The sequence below is a fragment of the Brienomyrus brachyistius genome, chromosome 12, assembly GCF_023856365.1.
Source record: "Brienomyrus brachyistius isolate T26 chromosome 12, BBRACH_0.4, whole genome shotgun sequence".
NCBI classification, from domain to species: Eukaryota; Metazoa; Chordata; class Actinopteri; order Osteoglossiformes; family Mormyridae; genus Brienomyrus; species Brienomyrus brachyistius.
Window position 1 is genome coordinate 19020168 of NC_064544.1, and position 15666 is coordinate 19035833.

Here is a 15666-nt window from a genome sequence, read left to right on the forward strand (position 1 = left end):
CAGAACAGAGGTTTGTACTGAACCGTGAATTTTGTGTACCGTTACACCCCTACAATATCTGGCTGGCAGCTGAGTTTAATAGGGATGTGAGTTTTTGCAGTGTTATGAATAATACATGATCAGCCAGGGCATAGGAAGGAGGGGGGTGTGTACCCCCCAATCTTTAATTTCAGTTCAGTTACTAGGTAAGCTGATTAGTCTTTGATTGGTTAGATTAGTCTTTCCTTGGTGGAGTGAATGATCATGCTGACCCTCACCTTCATCGTGCCACAGGGTTTGTTATTTAATATCCTGTTATATCTGTATTGACTGATGATTGAATGACGGTGTCTGATTTGTTCTGTTTGCCTTACAGATGATCCCACACTTTTTAACACGCTCATCCTAGCTATTTATTCTCATCTCTATGCCTGGATGCAAAACACATTCATATTAGGTAAGTTTCCCTGCAGTTTTCATACTTACTATCATTGTTGTGTGTGTTTGTAAATGGAGGTAGGTTTACTCTGATCGTATTAATAAATACATTTTATAACTTCTGTATATTATGGTGGCTCAGTGGGCAGAGCTGTAGCTTCACACCTCCACCAATGAGGGTTCAGTTCCTGATGTGTGACACTGATCCCTGATTCCAAACCCATTAAATCTGACTTATGTGTGGACAGCAGGAGGATGAATGGACAAAAACACGTCTGTATTCACAGTGAAAAGCTAGTTTATGATACTGTTTCTTTTATTTCTTTTATTAAAATTTTATATTAATATTGCTGATTGGATGTTGGACTAGTGTGGATAATTGTAGTAAACAGACTAATATGATCTTTCTCTTTTCAGGATATTCAATTTCAGTTGCAGTAGCTGCCTTTGGATTAAGTTCCTTCAAACGTATTAGGGATTTTTTGTGGCATTATAAAATGTTTTTGGAGGGATTTCACTGTAAGTATGAAATTTTGTACTAAACCATAATTTTCACATGCATAATTAAAATAAGTCACCCTTAAAAATTTCCTGGACTTACCGGAGTTTACTTAAAATCCATATAGCGATGCACGCATGCATGTGGTCTAGAACTGCAGTATATTCTTGTACGGGTGCTGTAATTTATATTAAATAGTAATATTAATGCTGGGGGTTTGTGGAAGGGTTGGTCAGTTTAGAAAAATAAACTACAGTGAGACCCCTGAATTGGAAACCTCCAGTTCATAAGTTTCAAACTGCATGCCAAATGATTCAGGCTGTAACTTGATAATACTCCACCTTGACGCTTCCAGTGCATGACTCAGCTCCCATACCCACGCTTCCATGCAGAACTCTCATTCCGTCAGCCTGAAGTGTTCTTTGTGATCATCCATTGCCAAATTCTCATAGTGTTGTGTTATAAAAACATATAAAAAGCATGATCCTTCATGGTTGTGCATTCTGTTCACATCTGAAAAAATGGAAGCGATGAAACTTATGAAATCCTCCATCAATCTTCTAGTCTCCACCCCCCCAATCCAGTCCTCTGACATCCTAGAAAGTACAGACACACATTTTTAAGAGATGTTTGGATCCATTGGCAGTGGAGGCACCAGTGATTTAATGCTGCAGGTACTGGGGGGGAGCCAGATTATTGAGCGTGGGTGCCAAAAGTGAATTTCGGATTGGGGGAGGGGGTGTAATTTCAGCCGAACAGGCTGACTGAGGCAGGGGGTATTTTTATAACTGGCTGCATGGCTGATAGGCAGTGAGAGGGGGCAGTGGCAGGCTTAGGCTGTTTGAAGGGCAGGGATTAAAAATGAAAAGGACACCTATTTGATTGTGCAAGTAAGTTGAAACTGGAACGTGCAATTCCTATTTAGTGTTTGTGTTAGAATGAAGTTATATATTTTACACTAACCATGAAAAACTATGCAGCATAATAAAATACTAAATAAATACTCATTTCTAGCTCATGCAGCCCATGTATGTAAAAAAGTATACTGCAAGTATAAAAATAGCAAACCTCAACCCAATATATCGCTTAATTCTTTTTCACAATTAAAACAACATATTTTTAAGTATAGGTCTATGTCCCATAAAATTAATTGTAAAGCAGGCGATAGTAATAATAAACAAAGAAGCTACAACAAAATACCAACTGACTAACAGGCCAACAAGAATAGAGAAGGTCCACTGGCTCCTTTATGAGGCTCTGAAGGTTTGAACAGAGGTTCAGATAATGCTGAGTTATGCAGCGTATTACAAAAGAAGAATTTCTTTGTCTTCTCTTGCAACTTGTCCTCTAATGAGATGTTCAGCATTGTAGCCTTAATCAGAGTTCCTTGTTGGCAACGTACCTGTATGGCCCTTTTATCATAAGTTCACTGCTCACTACTATGGAGAAAAGTTGCAGCTTTGTGAGGGAACCCCTTGTCTTTGCATTGGTTCTTACCAGAACTCTGGGCTTCTCTGGTTGGGTAGCTATGATACTATGTGATGTCCACTTGGATCCTTACCTGATCTTCTAACAACTCTCCTAATTCCACAAGTGAAGGGATTACATTACTGCAGGGGCTCATGAACATTTGAAAAGTAAATAGCAAGTCATATGGCAGTTTAGCAAGAAAATTTGAACCCACATTTCAGCTACATATCCCAATCACTGCCAAGCTCCTCTAAGACCAGGAATCATTCTTGTAGCCCTACGTTGCACCCTTTCCAAGGTAGCAATGTTTTTTTAAGGTATGGTGACCAAACCTGCACACAATATTCTAGGTGGGGTCTTACCAAGGAATTATATAATCATAGCATCACCTCCCTTGACTTAAACTCCACACACCTAGAGATGTAACCCAACATTCTATTGGCCTTTTTAATTGCTTCCCCACAATGGCAAGAATGGGACATGAAAACATCAACATACTCACCGAGGTCTGTCTCATAATCAGCTACCTTTATTTCAGCGGAACCCATAACATATCTGTACTTTATATTTCTGCTCCCTACATTTATCTACGTTAAATTTCACCTGCCAGGTATCAGCCTAGTCGCTAATTAAATCCAGATCCTGTTGAAGCCTTTGTGCTGCTAGATCAATATCTGCTGCACCGCCCACCTTGGTGTCACCTGCAAATTTTACCAATTTACTGTATGTATTGGTGTCAATATCATTAATGTAAATTAGGAACAATAGTGATCCTAAAATTTAACCATGTGGTACCCTACTATGAACGCAGGCCCACTGTGACATTGTGCCTCTAATAACTACTCACTGATTCCTGTTAGTTAACCAGTTTTCAATCTAAGCAGTTCCGAAAATCCCTGCAGCTTTGAGCTTAAACAAGAGCCGTTTGTGGGGGACAACATCAGAGGCCTTCTGGAAATCTAAGTAGATCACGTCGTAGGCCTTTTTGTGATCAGTTTCTCTTGTAGCTTCCTCAAAGAACTCAAGTAGATTAGTTAAACAGGATCTACCTTTCCTAAATCCATGTTGGCTATTCCTCAGAATGTTATTTGATTCCAGGTAATCTACCATTTTCACTTGGCCTATAGTATATATCAAAATGCATCCCAATTACGGCATGAAAAATAATTGTTAAATTATGCAAGAGATGCTATGTGTCTTGACCTGCTCGTACGATCCTCCTGTGTGCCACGCCCCCTCATTAACCACATGTGCTACCCTGATTGTGACCAGCTGTTTTCTGTCAGTTTGAGTAGTCCTGTGTATTTAGTCCACGTTCAAGTCTGTTTCCCCAGTCCGGTCTTTGACGTTGTTTTACTGTATAGTGCTCTGTCTGTAATAAATTCCCCACTCCCTGCTCGCTCGCCCTGCACACAGTTATGACACTATGCATTAAATATGCATTAAACATGTTATGCTTATAAATATATTATCATTCTTCAGTTTCCAACATGTTGAATTAAAAACGTTATCTGACTAAAAACACCTTATATCCCTTCCTCATGAAAGCCACCATGCCATAGGAGATACATAGATGGGGACACAAACTTAACAGTCACGCAGGAGAATTCCCTTCAACAGCTTAGATGGCACAGCACAACACATGCATGCAGTTCTACCCAAATATTCAATGCCCATTACCACGTACCTCTGTCAGAGGTCCTTCTCGGGAGGCTTTAAACATGCCTGAGGTCTAGTATGATATCTGAGAGGTTGACTGGCTCAGCAATGACGCATATATACATTGCAGCATGACACTCGATCTTGAAGTTGTTGGGAAGCCTCTTGACACAGGAGGTTTGCAGTGGTTTTTAAGTATGGTATGCTCACAATTGGTACTGAAAGGTATTACTGACTATTGACTGAATCAAAAGGCTTATAAATACTAACAAAATATTTAAATTTCAAATTTTGTGCATAAATTGTAATGAAAAGAATGAAGAAGAATTGAAGAATGACAAAATGATTGACTTTTAAAAATGAATGTTAAGACCTGTTGTTATTTTTAGTACTGGGCATAATAAATGATTAAATTAAGAAAGGGAGGTATACAAATTTTCAAAGGTCAAAGGAGCGAAATGATCATCCTAACTCATGTAACCTCAGTATTTTTTTAAGTTTGCATACGACCTTGGGTGAACTCCTTTCTATATCTCTGATGACGTCACCTGGTTGTTTTACCTGTTTTACTGTTTTTCAGATTTGGCTGAAAATATTTTTGGGGATATTTTTAATGGTTCATCTAATATTAAGTTTCCTGTATCTCCGTTTGATTCTAGAAAATGACAAAGGTAAGGAAAAATTAAATGAGAGGAAAGCATCTGAAGATAATAGATCTTTAACTATCAGCCAATTTTTTGTGTTTGTAAAAACAGCAAATCAATCATTTTTCTTTGTGATGCAAATAATACAGTACTGTAATAATTTCTGATATGAATCCTTATTTAACTGTATTATGTGTTAAACAAAATTTTTTTTTCTAGTGTAGTCTATATGAAATTGTTATATTTTGTTTGTGTTCGTAGATGTTTAGTAATAACCTCTATTTTATTAAAAACTGAAATCAACTTATTTTCACTACAGCACGACCTGTAAAGATGTGCGAGTTTGTGTTCATCTACATTCTGACTGTCACATCAAGCTTTCGAGACTGGCATAGGAATGAATTACTAGGTACCAATCATTTTTTCGTTTTGATATTTTAAAATATTTTGATTTGATTTATTTTTTTGACTTTTAAATCCATTTGTGTTTCATGAATATGCATGTAAAATCAGATATGCATTTTCTTTATATCACCTACCAAATGGAATGTCATAAATTTTTTTTGTACAATATTAAAATTGAGTAAATCATTGAAAAAGATAAATTGATATGGCTGTGAACGTACACTGAGTGACAAAAAAGTTAAGCACCCAGAGTGGTGGAGATGAAATGAATCTGCATGTGGTGAAAGGTCGTGTGACTGTATCATAATAATTATAATATCAGATCAAACGGACAAAAGAGTTGGCAGTATGAGTGTGGCACCCCATCCCCCCCCCCCCCCCCCCCCCCGGGCCTGAATACATGCGGTGATATGGTGCGGAAGGGAGTCATACAGCCGTTGTATCCTCTCCTGTGGCAAGTCGGCCCACAGCTGCTGTAACTGGCCTTCGAGATCCTGCAGATTGGCACTGGGTCTGAGTTGACATCCAAGCTGATCCCACACATGTTCGATTGGGGAAAGATTGGGGGACCTGGCTGGTCACGGGAGGAGCTCAACATGACGCAGGCAGTCCATAGACACACGTGCTGGGTGTGGACGAGCATTGTTTTGTTGACAATACCGGGGTGGTGTCTCAGGAGGGGTAAGACATGCAGATGCAGGATGTCATTGACATAGCACTGCACCATTAGGGTCCCCTGAATCACTACCAGAGATGACCTGAAGTCATACCCTATGGCTCCCCACACCATGAAGTCATACCCTATGGCTCCCCACACCATGAGGTCATACCCTATGGCTCCCCACAACATGATGTCATACCCTATGGCTCCCCACACCTTGATGTCATCCCCTATGGCTCCCCACACCATGATGTCATCCCCTATGGCTCCCCACACCTTGATGTCATACCCTATGGCTCCCCACACCATGATGTCATACCCTATGGCTCCCCACACCTTGATGTCATACCCAGTGGCTCCCCACACCATGATGTCATACCCTATGGCTCCCCACACCTTGATGTCATACCCTATGGCTCCCAACACCATGAAGTCATACCCTATGGCTCCCCACACCATGATGTCATACCCTATGGCTCCCCACACCTTGATGTCATACCCTATGGCTCCCCACACCATGATGTCATACCCAGTGGCTCCCCACACCATGATGTCATACCCTATGGCTCCCCACACCATGAAGTCATACCCTATGGCTCCCCACACCATGAAGTCATACCCTATGGCTCCCCACACCATGATGTCATACCCTATGGCTCCCCACACCATGAAGTCATACCCTATGGCTCCCCACACCATGAAGTCATACCCTATGGCTCCCCACAACATGATGTCATACCCTATGGCTCCCCACACCTTGATGTCATACCCTATGACTCCCCACACCATGATGTCATACCCTATGACTCCCCACACCATGATGTCATACCCTATGGCTCCCCACACCATGATGTCATACCCTATGGCTCCCCACACCATGATGCCAGGTGTAACGCCGGTGTGTCTCTCCTCAAGATTGACCCCTCCCCTCGGCACCACCATACGCACACACAATGGTCATGCCACCCAGTTATGGCACCAATCCAAATTTCGCCATCTGTACTGGTGTTAAAGGCAGCCTATACATGTGACAGTGAACCTGTAGTCCGGTTGATGCCAGTCATCGAGACACAATGCGGGATGACAAGGGGGGTTGTGTAGAGTCCAATGTCTGTGTCCAGATGACAGGCGCAGATGTCATTTTTGTAATGCTTAGCGCGCAAGGCAACATTCCTCCCTTGGTGTGGTCTGTCTTGGGCGACCGGAACCTTCACGACATGCATGGGTGCCCTCATGTACCTATTGATTCCAACATCAGACAACTGTGACATCTGCATGCCCCACATACCGAGCAATTGCACAATATGACCACCTGGCTCCATGCAAACCCACAGTGCGACCCCTATCAAGCTCCACCAAGTGCTGGTAATGCTGTCTAATGCGTCTATGAGGCCTCCTCTGTGTCTGGTGATTCGACATTCCAGCTCCTTGCAAATCGAATCATGTACATACCTGTCTATGGTCTGCATGTAGCAAATTACATCCAAATCAGGTAATTATTTCTGGGTGCATAACTGCTATTTTGTCACTTTGTGTGTGTGTGTGTGTGTGTGTGTGTGTAGCTGTATGACTAATGCTTTTCTCTCTACCTTTCAGCCGAACCCCGTAAATATGCATATTTCTTAGGGGCTTTTGGTCTCCCTCTCCTGAATTCTGTTGCTCTGGCTGTAGCATTAAAATTCAAGGCAGGTAAATACACTAGAGCTTTGAGATGTTTCTCCTATAATTTTACTTTTTGCTATCCAAACTTAATAATACATCTAAATTTGACAAACCTTTTATGAAATACTATATGTAATCCCGTGGTTTAATATCTGTCACTTACTGCTCAATTACTGACCTCAGTTCTCAGTGATTTGTGTGATGATGTCATTTCAGACACAGGAAAACAGTTACTGGATCTACGGCTGATTGTCCTGAATTCTGGGTCTGTCTTCCTCTTTGGCTGGATTGTTATACAGATGTCTGCATACTGTAAGTATAACAGGGATATGATGCATAACTTACCATAAAGGCTGAATATGTGTACTGGGACTTTTCTTGCATGCTGACAGTTTTCCAGTCATTGTTTTCATCTCCCCATGTCCCAGTCAGACAGACAGAAGCAAGATAGGCAGTAAATCAGTATAATAGAAAGCCGACAACTGAGTAATCAGTCTGTAATTACTGATTAACTGTCCTTAATAATATTGTATTAAAAAACCAGTACTCATAGAATGTTTCCTGACTTACATTTCCAGTATTTAACCTGGATAAATATTATATCACTTAAATAATGTTATTTACTAACTACTTTGTGCAGATCAGGACATGGTATTTCATATCACTGCTGCTTTAATAATTCTGAGCTCTTTTGGTCTGCCTTTATGATGCTGTTTCAGTGATGTAGGACAGTAATGGCCTCCTGGCCAGTAGGGGGCACTGAAGCTGTAATGGGGAGCTCTGACTAGGAAGATAACATAACTGCATGCTCAGTGACACAGCATATGTGTCTATGTAATACAGAAACCTTTCACTGTCAGTAATCATTATTATGATTATAAACATGCAAGTAATCATTCTCGTTACTCAATATCATTAGTCATTATCATTACTAATTACATATAACCTGGCAGTTACAATAAACTTCATATTCACATCTTACTATTTCAAGCTCTTGCGTAGTTAATTGTATCATTTTTAATTACAGGGTTGGCGAGAAAGGAAAAGTGAGTAGAGATTTTTATATGTAGTACATGTACAAGCCTTTTTAAAAAAAAAATGGTAGAAATGTAGAAGAAAAATCCATTCTGATGAGCCTGGAAACTGTCACAGGAAGCACAAGGCAGGGGACACCCTGGGCAGGATGCCAGTCCATCACAGAGCAAACACACATTCACTTACGATGGGACATTTAGTGAGGTGTGAGGTGCCAGTGTTACCCACTGAGTCACCATGTAAACTACACAGAGCCCAAGCCGGGGGGTGTGAGGTGCCAGTGTTACTCACTGAGTCACCATGTAAACTACACAGAGCCCAAGCGGGGGGGTGTGAGGTGCCAGTGTTACTCACTGAGTCACCATGTAAACTACACAGAGCCCAAGCCAGGGGGTGTGAGGTGCCAGTGTTACCCACTGAGTCACCATGTAAACTACACAGAGCCCAAGTCGGGGGGTGTGAGGTGCCAGTGTTACCCACTGAGTCACCATGTAAACTACACAGAGCCCAAGCCGGGGGGTGTGAGGTGCCAGTGTTACCCACTGAGTCACCATGTAAACTACACAGAGCCCAAGCCGGGGGGTGTGAGGTGCCAGCGTTACCCACTGAGTCACCATGTAAACTACACAGAGCCCAAGCTGGGGGGTGTGAGGTGCCAGTGTTACCCACTGAGTCACCATGTAAACTACACAGAGCCCAAGCTGGGGGGTGTGAGGTGCCAGTGTTACCCACTGAGTCACCATGTAAACTACACAGAGCCCAAGCCGGGAGGTGTGAGGTGCCAGTGTTACCCACTGAGTCACCATGTAAACTACACAGAGCCCAAGCTGGGGGGTGTGAGGTGCCAGTGTTACCCACTGAGTCACCATGTAAACTACACAGAGCCCAAGCTGGGGGGTGTGAGGTGCCAGTGTTACCCACTGAGTCACCATGGAAACTACACAGAGCCCAAGTCGGGGGGTGTGAGGTGCCAGTGTTACCCACTGAGTCACCACGCAAACTACACAGAGCCCAAGCCGGGGGGTGTGAGGTGCCAGTGTTACCCACTGAGTCACCATGTAAACTACACAGAGCCCAAGCTGGGGGGTGTGAGGTGCCAGTGTTACCCACTGAGTCACCATGCAAACTACACAGAGCCCAAGCTGGGGGGTGTGAGGTGCCAGTGTTACCCACTGAGTCACCATGCAAACTACACAGAGCCCAAGCCGGGGGGTGTGAGGTGCCAGTGTTACCCATGTTGTTAAGCGTCTTTGAGTACCTTGAAAAGTGCTCTATAAATAAAATATAATAATGATAATTATTATTATTATCATTATTATTATTATGTTGTTACAGTATCAAATGTAAACGATTTCTTATTAAACACCTTTAAAAAACATTTGTGAATGTATTTTATATAAGTAATAATAAATAAAACATGTGAATATGGAGCTATATAAACATTAATAATTTAATAAGACGTCAGTTGATTTATCAAGCTAACTGTAAACGATTTCTTAATACAGTGGAACCCACTTATAGTAATCACAGTTATAGCGTTCACCCACTTATATAGATCAAAAAGCTTGGGACAGAATCATTCCTGTACGAGTACTGTTCAATAATTTGCTTATAATAATCAAGTAGTCCACTTTTGGTGTTCATTTTCATTTTTAAACATGACAACATGTGGAAAAAAATAAAATTGTTTTAACTTTTGACTTTTTCTTTACTCTGTTTGCCTTACTTTGAACCCGTCTGCTTCTGGCTAGCTACCTGAGGCTAAGGCTGCATGCACAGAAAACATGATGGGATAAATAAAGTCATTTTCCCTCAATGACAAATATAGTCATGAAAGCTTATGATAAACTACCAAAAACGAGCCATCGAGACACAGCAGTGAAACTACAATAAGCATTTTGAGACTGTGTAATGTTGCGAAAATACACTGTATAAATTTAATTGAATGTAATTGATTATGTACAGCACTGTACTATATTATTCCGTATTTGAATTATACATGCTTCCGGGATAGGCTCCGGACCCCCCGCGACCCAGTAGGATAAGCGGTTCGGAAAATGGATGGATGGATGAATTATACATAGTTCAATAGTACATATGTTTGTAATTTGTAAAGTGTCTGAAACAGCTGAATTTTGAAATTGTCAGTAAAATTAAATAGCGACACTGACCATTTTATTACCTTATTTTCATGTAATAAATATACGTGTACATCAGATATAAAGAAGAAAAAATCTATTATAATGGTCATCCACTTACAGTGATCAATTTCACCCAGACAGGCGTAATCATTATAAGTGGTTTCCACTGTAATAATTAATAAAGACATTAAAAAGACATTTGTAATTGTATTTTATTTATGTGAATTGCAGTAGGGTAAATGTACGGGGTAACTTGAAACGCGCGGGGTAACTTAAAATGGCATCATCACGATTGCGTCAACGGCCAATCAGCTGAGCCATGCATCACAGGGGGAAGGAATTCGGATGGCGGAAGAGATTTGGCTTGACACCCCCCCTACACGAGTTGTTTTGTGGGATTTTCCAGTTCAGTTGGTTGATATTGTAAAATCTTATAAAGTCCGGATTACAATTTTCATCCGGCCGGTTCTAAATGTTTGACACCCCTGATTTAGACCCATTGGCAAAAGTGTATAAAATCAAACAGCTAGCCATATGCATTCAGGTTTACAAACATTTGTGCAAGAATGGATCCTTTGGAAGAATTCCGTGAATTCAAGCGTGATACTGTCACAGTTTGCAATAAGTCAGTTTGTGAAACTTGTTCCTTAGATCTTCCCCGGTCAACTGTATGTGATATTATTGCAAAGTGGAAGCATTTAGGAAAAACAGAAACTCAGCCAAGTGGCAAACCCACATAAATTGACACAGGGTCGCCAAGTGCTAAGGCCAATGCTTCGTTGACTCCATGACTGCAGAGTTCCAAACTTCCAAATCAAACACATTTGGGGTGAATTACAAAAAAGATTGTGAGCCCTACATCCAATATCAGTGCCTGACTTCACAAAGGGTCTTCTGCATGGATGGGCAAAAATTCTCATAGACACTGTCCAAAATCCTATGAAAAGCCTCCCCAGAAGAGTGGCAGCTGATATAGCTGCAAAGGGGGGACCAACTAAATATTAATGCGTAAGATTTTAGAATGGGATGTTATAAAGGTCAGATGTCCCAATACTCTTATCCATACAGCATATCTAGAAACACATGTTTGTCAGGGTCAGCACCCATCTGTCCCAGCCTTTCGTATCTCCTCCTCGTTTGGCCAGCAGGTGTCGCTGGTCATTTTGTCCTCCCTCTTGTCCTTAGTGTATTTCCTTGGCCCTCCAGATGGCTGCATGGCTCTTTGGGCTAAGTGTGCACCTATAACCCCTGTAGTCAGGAGTTTGAATCCAGCTACCTCTGGTTTTGTAATTATTAGATATTGTTCCCTAGTGTTTCTTTTGTATGACTTTTCTTGTCCTAGGTATTCTCTGCTTGTGTTCTGTTTCGTTCCTTTCTGGTTCAGTTTAATTATCCTTGTGTTCTGTTACTAGTGTTCTATTCCCAGTTTATGTTTTCTAGTTTTTTTCTTTAACTATTATTTTTTTCCACCTGTTGCCCATTTTCTTGTGCCAGCCCTTGTTGATTGTTTCTCACCTGTCCTGCGTTATCTTGTTAGCCCTCTGTATTTAGGTACTTGATCCTGCTATCTTCCCCATGGAGTCATTGACAATGTTTCTCTGGTGTTGGTTATTCTGATAGGCTATGTAATATGTTTGCTTCCCTGTCTGTTCTCTGTGCAACCAGTTTCCCTTTATAAATTATTTTTGTTCTGTTACTTGCATTGTTCCCCTGTTTAGTTTTGACCTCTCGTGGTCTGTTTGTTTTGTAGTGTTTTCAGTGTATTCAGTTCCTGTAATAACCCCCCTGTTTTTGTGGATTGTTCCCTTCCTTTCTTGCCTGTCGCATGCCCCGAGTCTGTGATGGAAACCCCCAAGCTCTCTGCGTGAAATTTGCTTGTTTTGTTGTGGGATGTTCTCTGGTTTCCCCCCATAGTCCAAAGACATACTGAGGCTAATTAAAGTTACCAAATTGCCTGTAGATATGTGATGGGCTGGTGCCCCATGCTGGCTTGTTCCCTGCTTTGTGCCTCCTGAGCCCCTGAAATGAAAAATAGGACAAGTGGTTTCAGAAAATAGATGGATATGATTTGCTGACATTGGGATGTTATAATAGAGGTGTTATTTTCTTAGAATAAAGACAGCTTACACCCTTCTTCAGAGACCCCAAGATACTGAGCTGGACCAGGTAGGTACCCAAGATACATCTCCCCTTCTGGTTGGTGTCCTTGGGCCTGTTTCTCTACATCAGTCTGACCATCTTCCCTCAGATTATTATACAGTAATGTGAAAAAAATTGTACTTTATTTGGTAGTTTATTAAGAAATATCAACATATTAATATAAAATCTTGAGGGTGTCTCTCGTGCACGGCCCATTTCAAATCACCCCACAACATCGTAATAAGATTAAGGTATGGGCTTTGTCTTGGCTTTTCCAGAACTCTCAATTTCTGTCTTCTAAGCCTTTTCTTGGTAGATTTACTGGAATGTTTTGGGTCATTGTCATGTTGCATGGACCACTCCTACTTCTGAACAGATGATCTCACACTGTCCTAAAGCATCCTCTGATATGATGAAGAATTCATAGTGGATTATATGATGGTGAGCTGGCCAGGTCCCGCTGCAGCAAAGCAGCCCCAAACTATGACATTTCCAGCTCCATGCTTCACAGCTGCATGAGGTTCTTTTGCTCAAAATCTTTGATTTACACCAAACGTCCTCTGTTACTGTGTCCGAATAATTTAATTTTAGATTGATCTGTCCAAAGCACATTGTTCCAAAAGTTCCGGTCTTTGTCTAGGTGGTCTCTGGTAAACTTCATTCTCGCTATGACATTTTGTTTTACAACAAGGGTTCCCTCGTTCCCTCCTTGCACACCTCTCATGTAAATCAAACTTCTGCAGTCTCTTTTTGATAGTAGATGCATGTACTTTGACATCAACTGTGGCAAGAATTTCCTGTATGTCCCATGATGACATTTTAGGTTTTTTGGAGACTTCTTTGGGCATCATGCAGTCTGCCCTTGGGCTGAACTTGCTAGGATGGCCTGATCTGGTCATGTTGGCAGTTGTTTTAAATGTTCTCCACTTGTACATTTTTTCCAGACAGTGGAATGGCTGATTACAAACTCACTTCAGATCTTTTTATATCACTTCCCAGACTCATATGCATCTACAAGCTTCTTTCTGAAGGCCACAGAGCTCTTTGAATCTCACCACAGTGATACCACTCACCTGAACAATCAAGAGCAAACCAAACTAAATGTTTGTGGTTTAAATAAGACAGGCTCCACCAAAAAGCTCTGTAGATGATGTTCTAAGCATTTTCACCTGATGTGATGCACTAGAATCTAATTATAAGCATTTTAAATAGTAATGACTGTGAGGGTGTTCTAACTTTTTCCTCAGTGGAATCACAGTGGCATCATAGTAATTTTTTCTGTTAAATAAGCAAAATTGTTTCTTGTTTTTGCATAGGTAATACCACTACATCACCTTATCTACAGATATGATTTGATAGAAGATTTAATATTAATATGTTGATATTTCTTAATAAATAACTAAATATTTAATGGTAGGGGCGGCATGGTGGTGCCTCACACCTCTGGGACCCAGATTTGAGTCTCCGCCTGGGTCACATGTGTGTGGAGTTTGCATGTTCTCCCCATGTCGTTGTGGGGTTTCCTCCGGGTACTCCGGTTTCCCCCCACAGCCCAAAGACATGCTGCGGCTAATTGGACTTGCTAAATTGCCCATACTGTAGGTGTGCATGTGTGAGTGACTGGTGTGTGAGTGTGCCCTGTGATGGGTTGGCCCCCCGTCCTGGGTTGTTCCCTGCCTCATGCCCATTGCTTCCGGAATAGGCTCCAGAACCCCCGCGACCCAGTAGGATAAGCGGTTTGGAAAATGGATGGATAGATGGATATTTAATGGGGTGTGTTTTAACATGCCTGTACATAATTTTGTCAGTAGCAAATCTGTGGCTCTTGTGCTCTTCCTCCTTCCCTGTAAGTATAGAGTCTGTTGAGATAGAGGAAGAGTCCTTATTATGACTCCAGCACACAGGAACATATCAGTACATTCTCCATGGTCCCATGTTGTTAAGTACAGGTGATTCACAGTGGTCATTGTAATGGGGTACACTGTCATAGTCTGTCAGGGACAGTAGATTGCATATTTGTTGAAATTTGTCAGTGTGAATTTCAACAACTGACACTTTCACTTTTGTAGAGATCATGTGAAAATCAGGAGATGGAAGCCTAGTCACCCACTGATCCCAAAGAACTGAACACAACGGAGGTAAAGCAAACGGACTTTGTGATTCTCTTGGTTGACTTAATAGGTGACACCTTAGCGTTTTAGATAATGCTACCTGTCATTTATTAACAGTGTGATTCTAAAGTAGGTAGCTGGCCTCCTAACAACTGTCTTCATACATAAGTCTATGTAGGTTCTCGGTCGTCCAGGACATGATAATCGTAAGGGCTTGAATCAAAGGTGACTAAACTTCTTTTTTCACTTTCTTGAAGACCATTCACTTCTCATCCAAAAGGCTTCTTTGGTTCTAAAAGTCTAATGGGGAGTTCCAAGCATTTATCCTCTAATGAGTAAATGTTCCACACCTTGGCTCAGGTAACCCTAATGACCTATTGGACAGCAGGGTGTGTCAACGACCACATTCAAGGTGACAACCCCACTAGAGTATAAATACAGATGCTTTCTATCTTCCAGACAGGAACTGTTTTGAAGCTTGGCATGCTGATCAGGAGTGACAATTTCTTGTTCTAATATTCATTTTTTGTTTTGTATTATTTCTGTAATATAATGTGATTGCACATTTTATTAATCAGCGTTTAATCTGTTGCATGTTATAAACTGTAAAAAGGCTAGTATTGTGTCTTTTCTTACAGTTTTTTTCAATTGCTAAAACAGGGTAGTATCTCTTCACATGCATGATCCATCCTTGGCATTTCTCTGGAGAAATATCTTGGCATCCAGCATTCATTGTTTGATCTTGTGTCAATTTGTTTATATTATGTGGTTTTCACAATCTATTTTACAAAGGGTCTTGTTAGTAATGTAGCAAATTGACATA

General features: G+C 41.2%; 2 protein-coding genes and 1 long non-coding RNA gene across 4 annotated transcripts in view; 2 read left to right on the plus strand and 1 right to left on the minus strand.

Moving 5' to 3' along the window:
- Positions 1-9211, plus strand: part of LOC125705001 (uncharacterized) — a 28384-nt gene extending 19173 nt beyond the window's left edge. The window contains exons 13-18 of the mRNA XM_048971277.1: positions 356-436; positions 835-936; positions 7352-7444; positions 7634-7729; positions 8445-9041; positions 9105-9211. Of these exons, the coding sequence (XP_048827234.1) occupies positions 356-436; positions 835-936; positions 7352-7444; positions 7634-7729; positions 8445-8467 (395 nt within the window). The 3' untranslated portion in view covers positions 8468-9041; positions 9105-9211. The remainder of the gene's footprint in view (positions 1-355; positions 437-834; positions 937-7351; positions 7445-7633; positions 7730-8444; positions 9042-9104) is intronic.
- The window catches only part of LOC125705039 (uncharacterized), an 87141-nt gene that overhangs the window by 58247 nt on the left and 13228 nt on the right, over positions 1-15666 (minus strand). The window lies entirely within an intron of this gene.
- Positions 5508-7293, plus strand: LOC125705020 (adhesive plaque matrix protein-like). 2 transcript variants are annotated; one of them, XM_048971338.1, is made up of 2 exons: positions 5508-5887; positions 5918-7293. In XM_048971338.1, the coding sequence occupies exons 1-2, from the start codon at positions 5868-5870 to the stop codon at positions 6765-6767; spliced, it is 870 nt and encodes a 289-aa protein (XP_048827295.1). In that variant the 5' UTR covers positions 5508-5867; the 3' UTR covers positions 6768-7293. The 2 variants fall into 2 exon arrangements, with proteins under 2 accessions (XP_048827295.1, XP_048827296.1); XM_048971339.1 differs by having other exon boundaries at positions 5508-5857.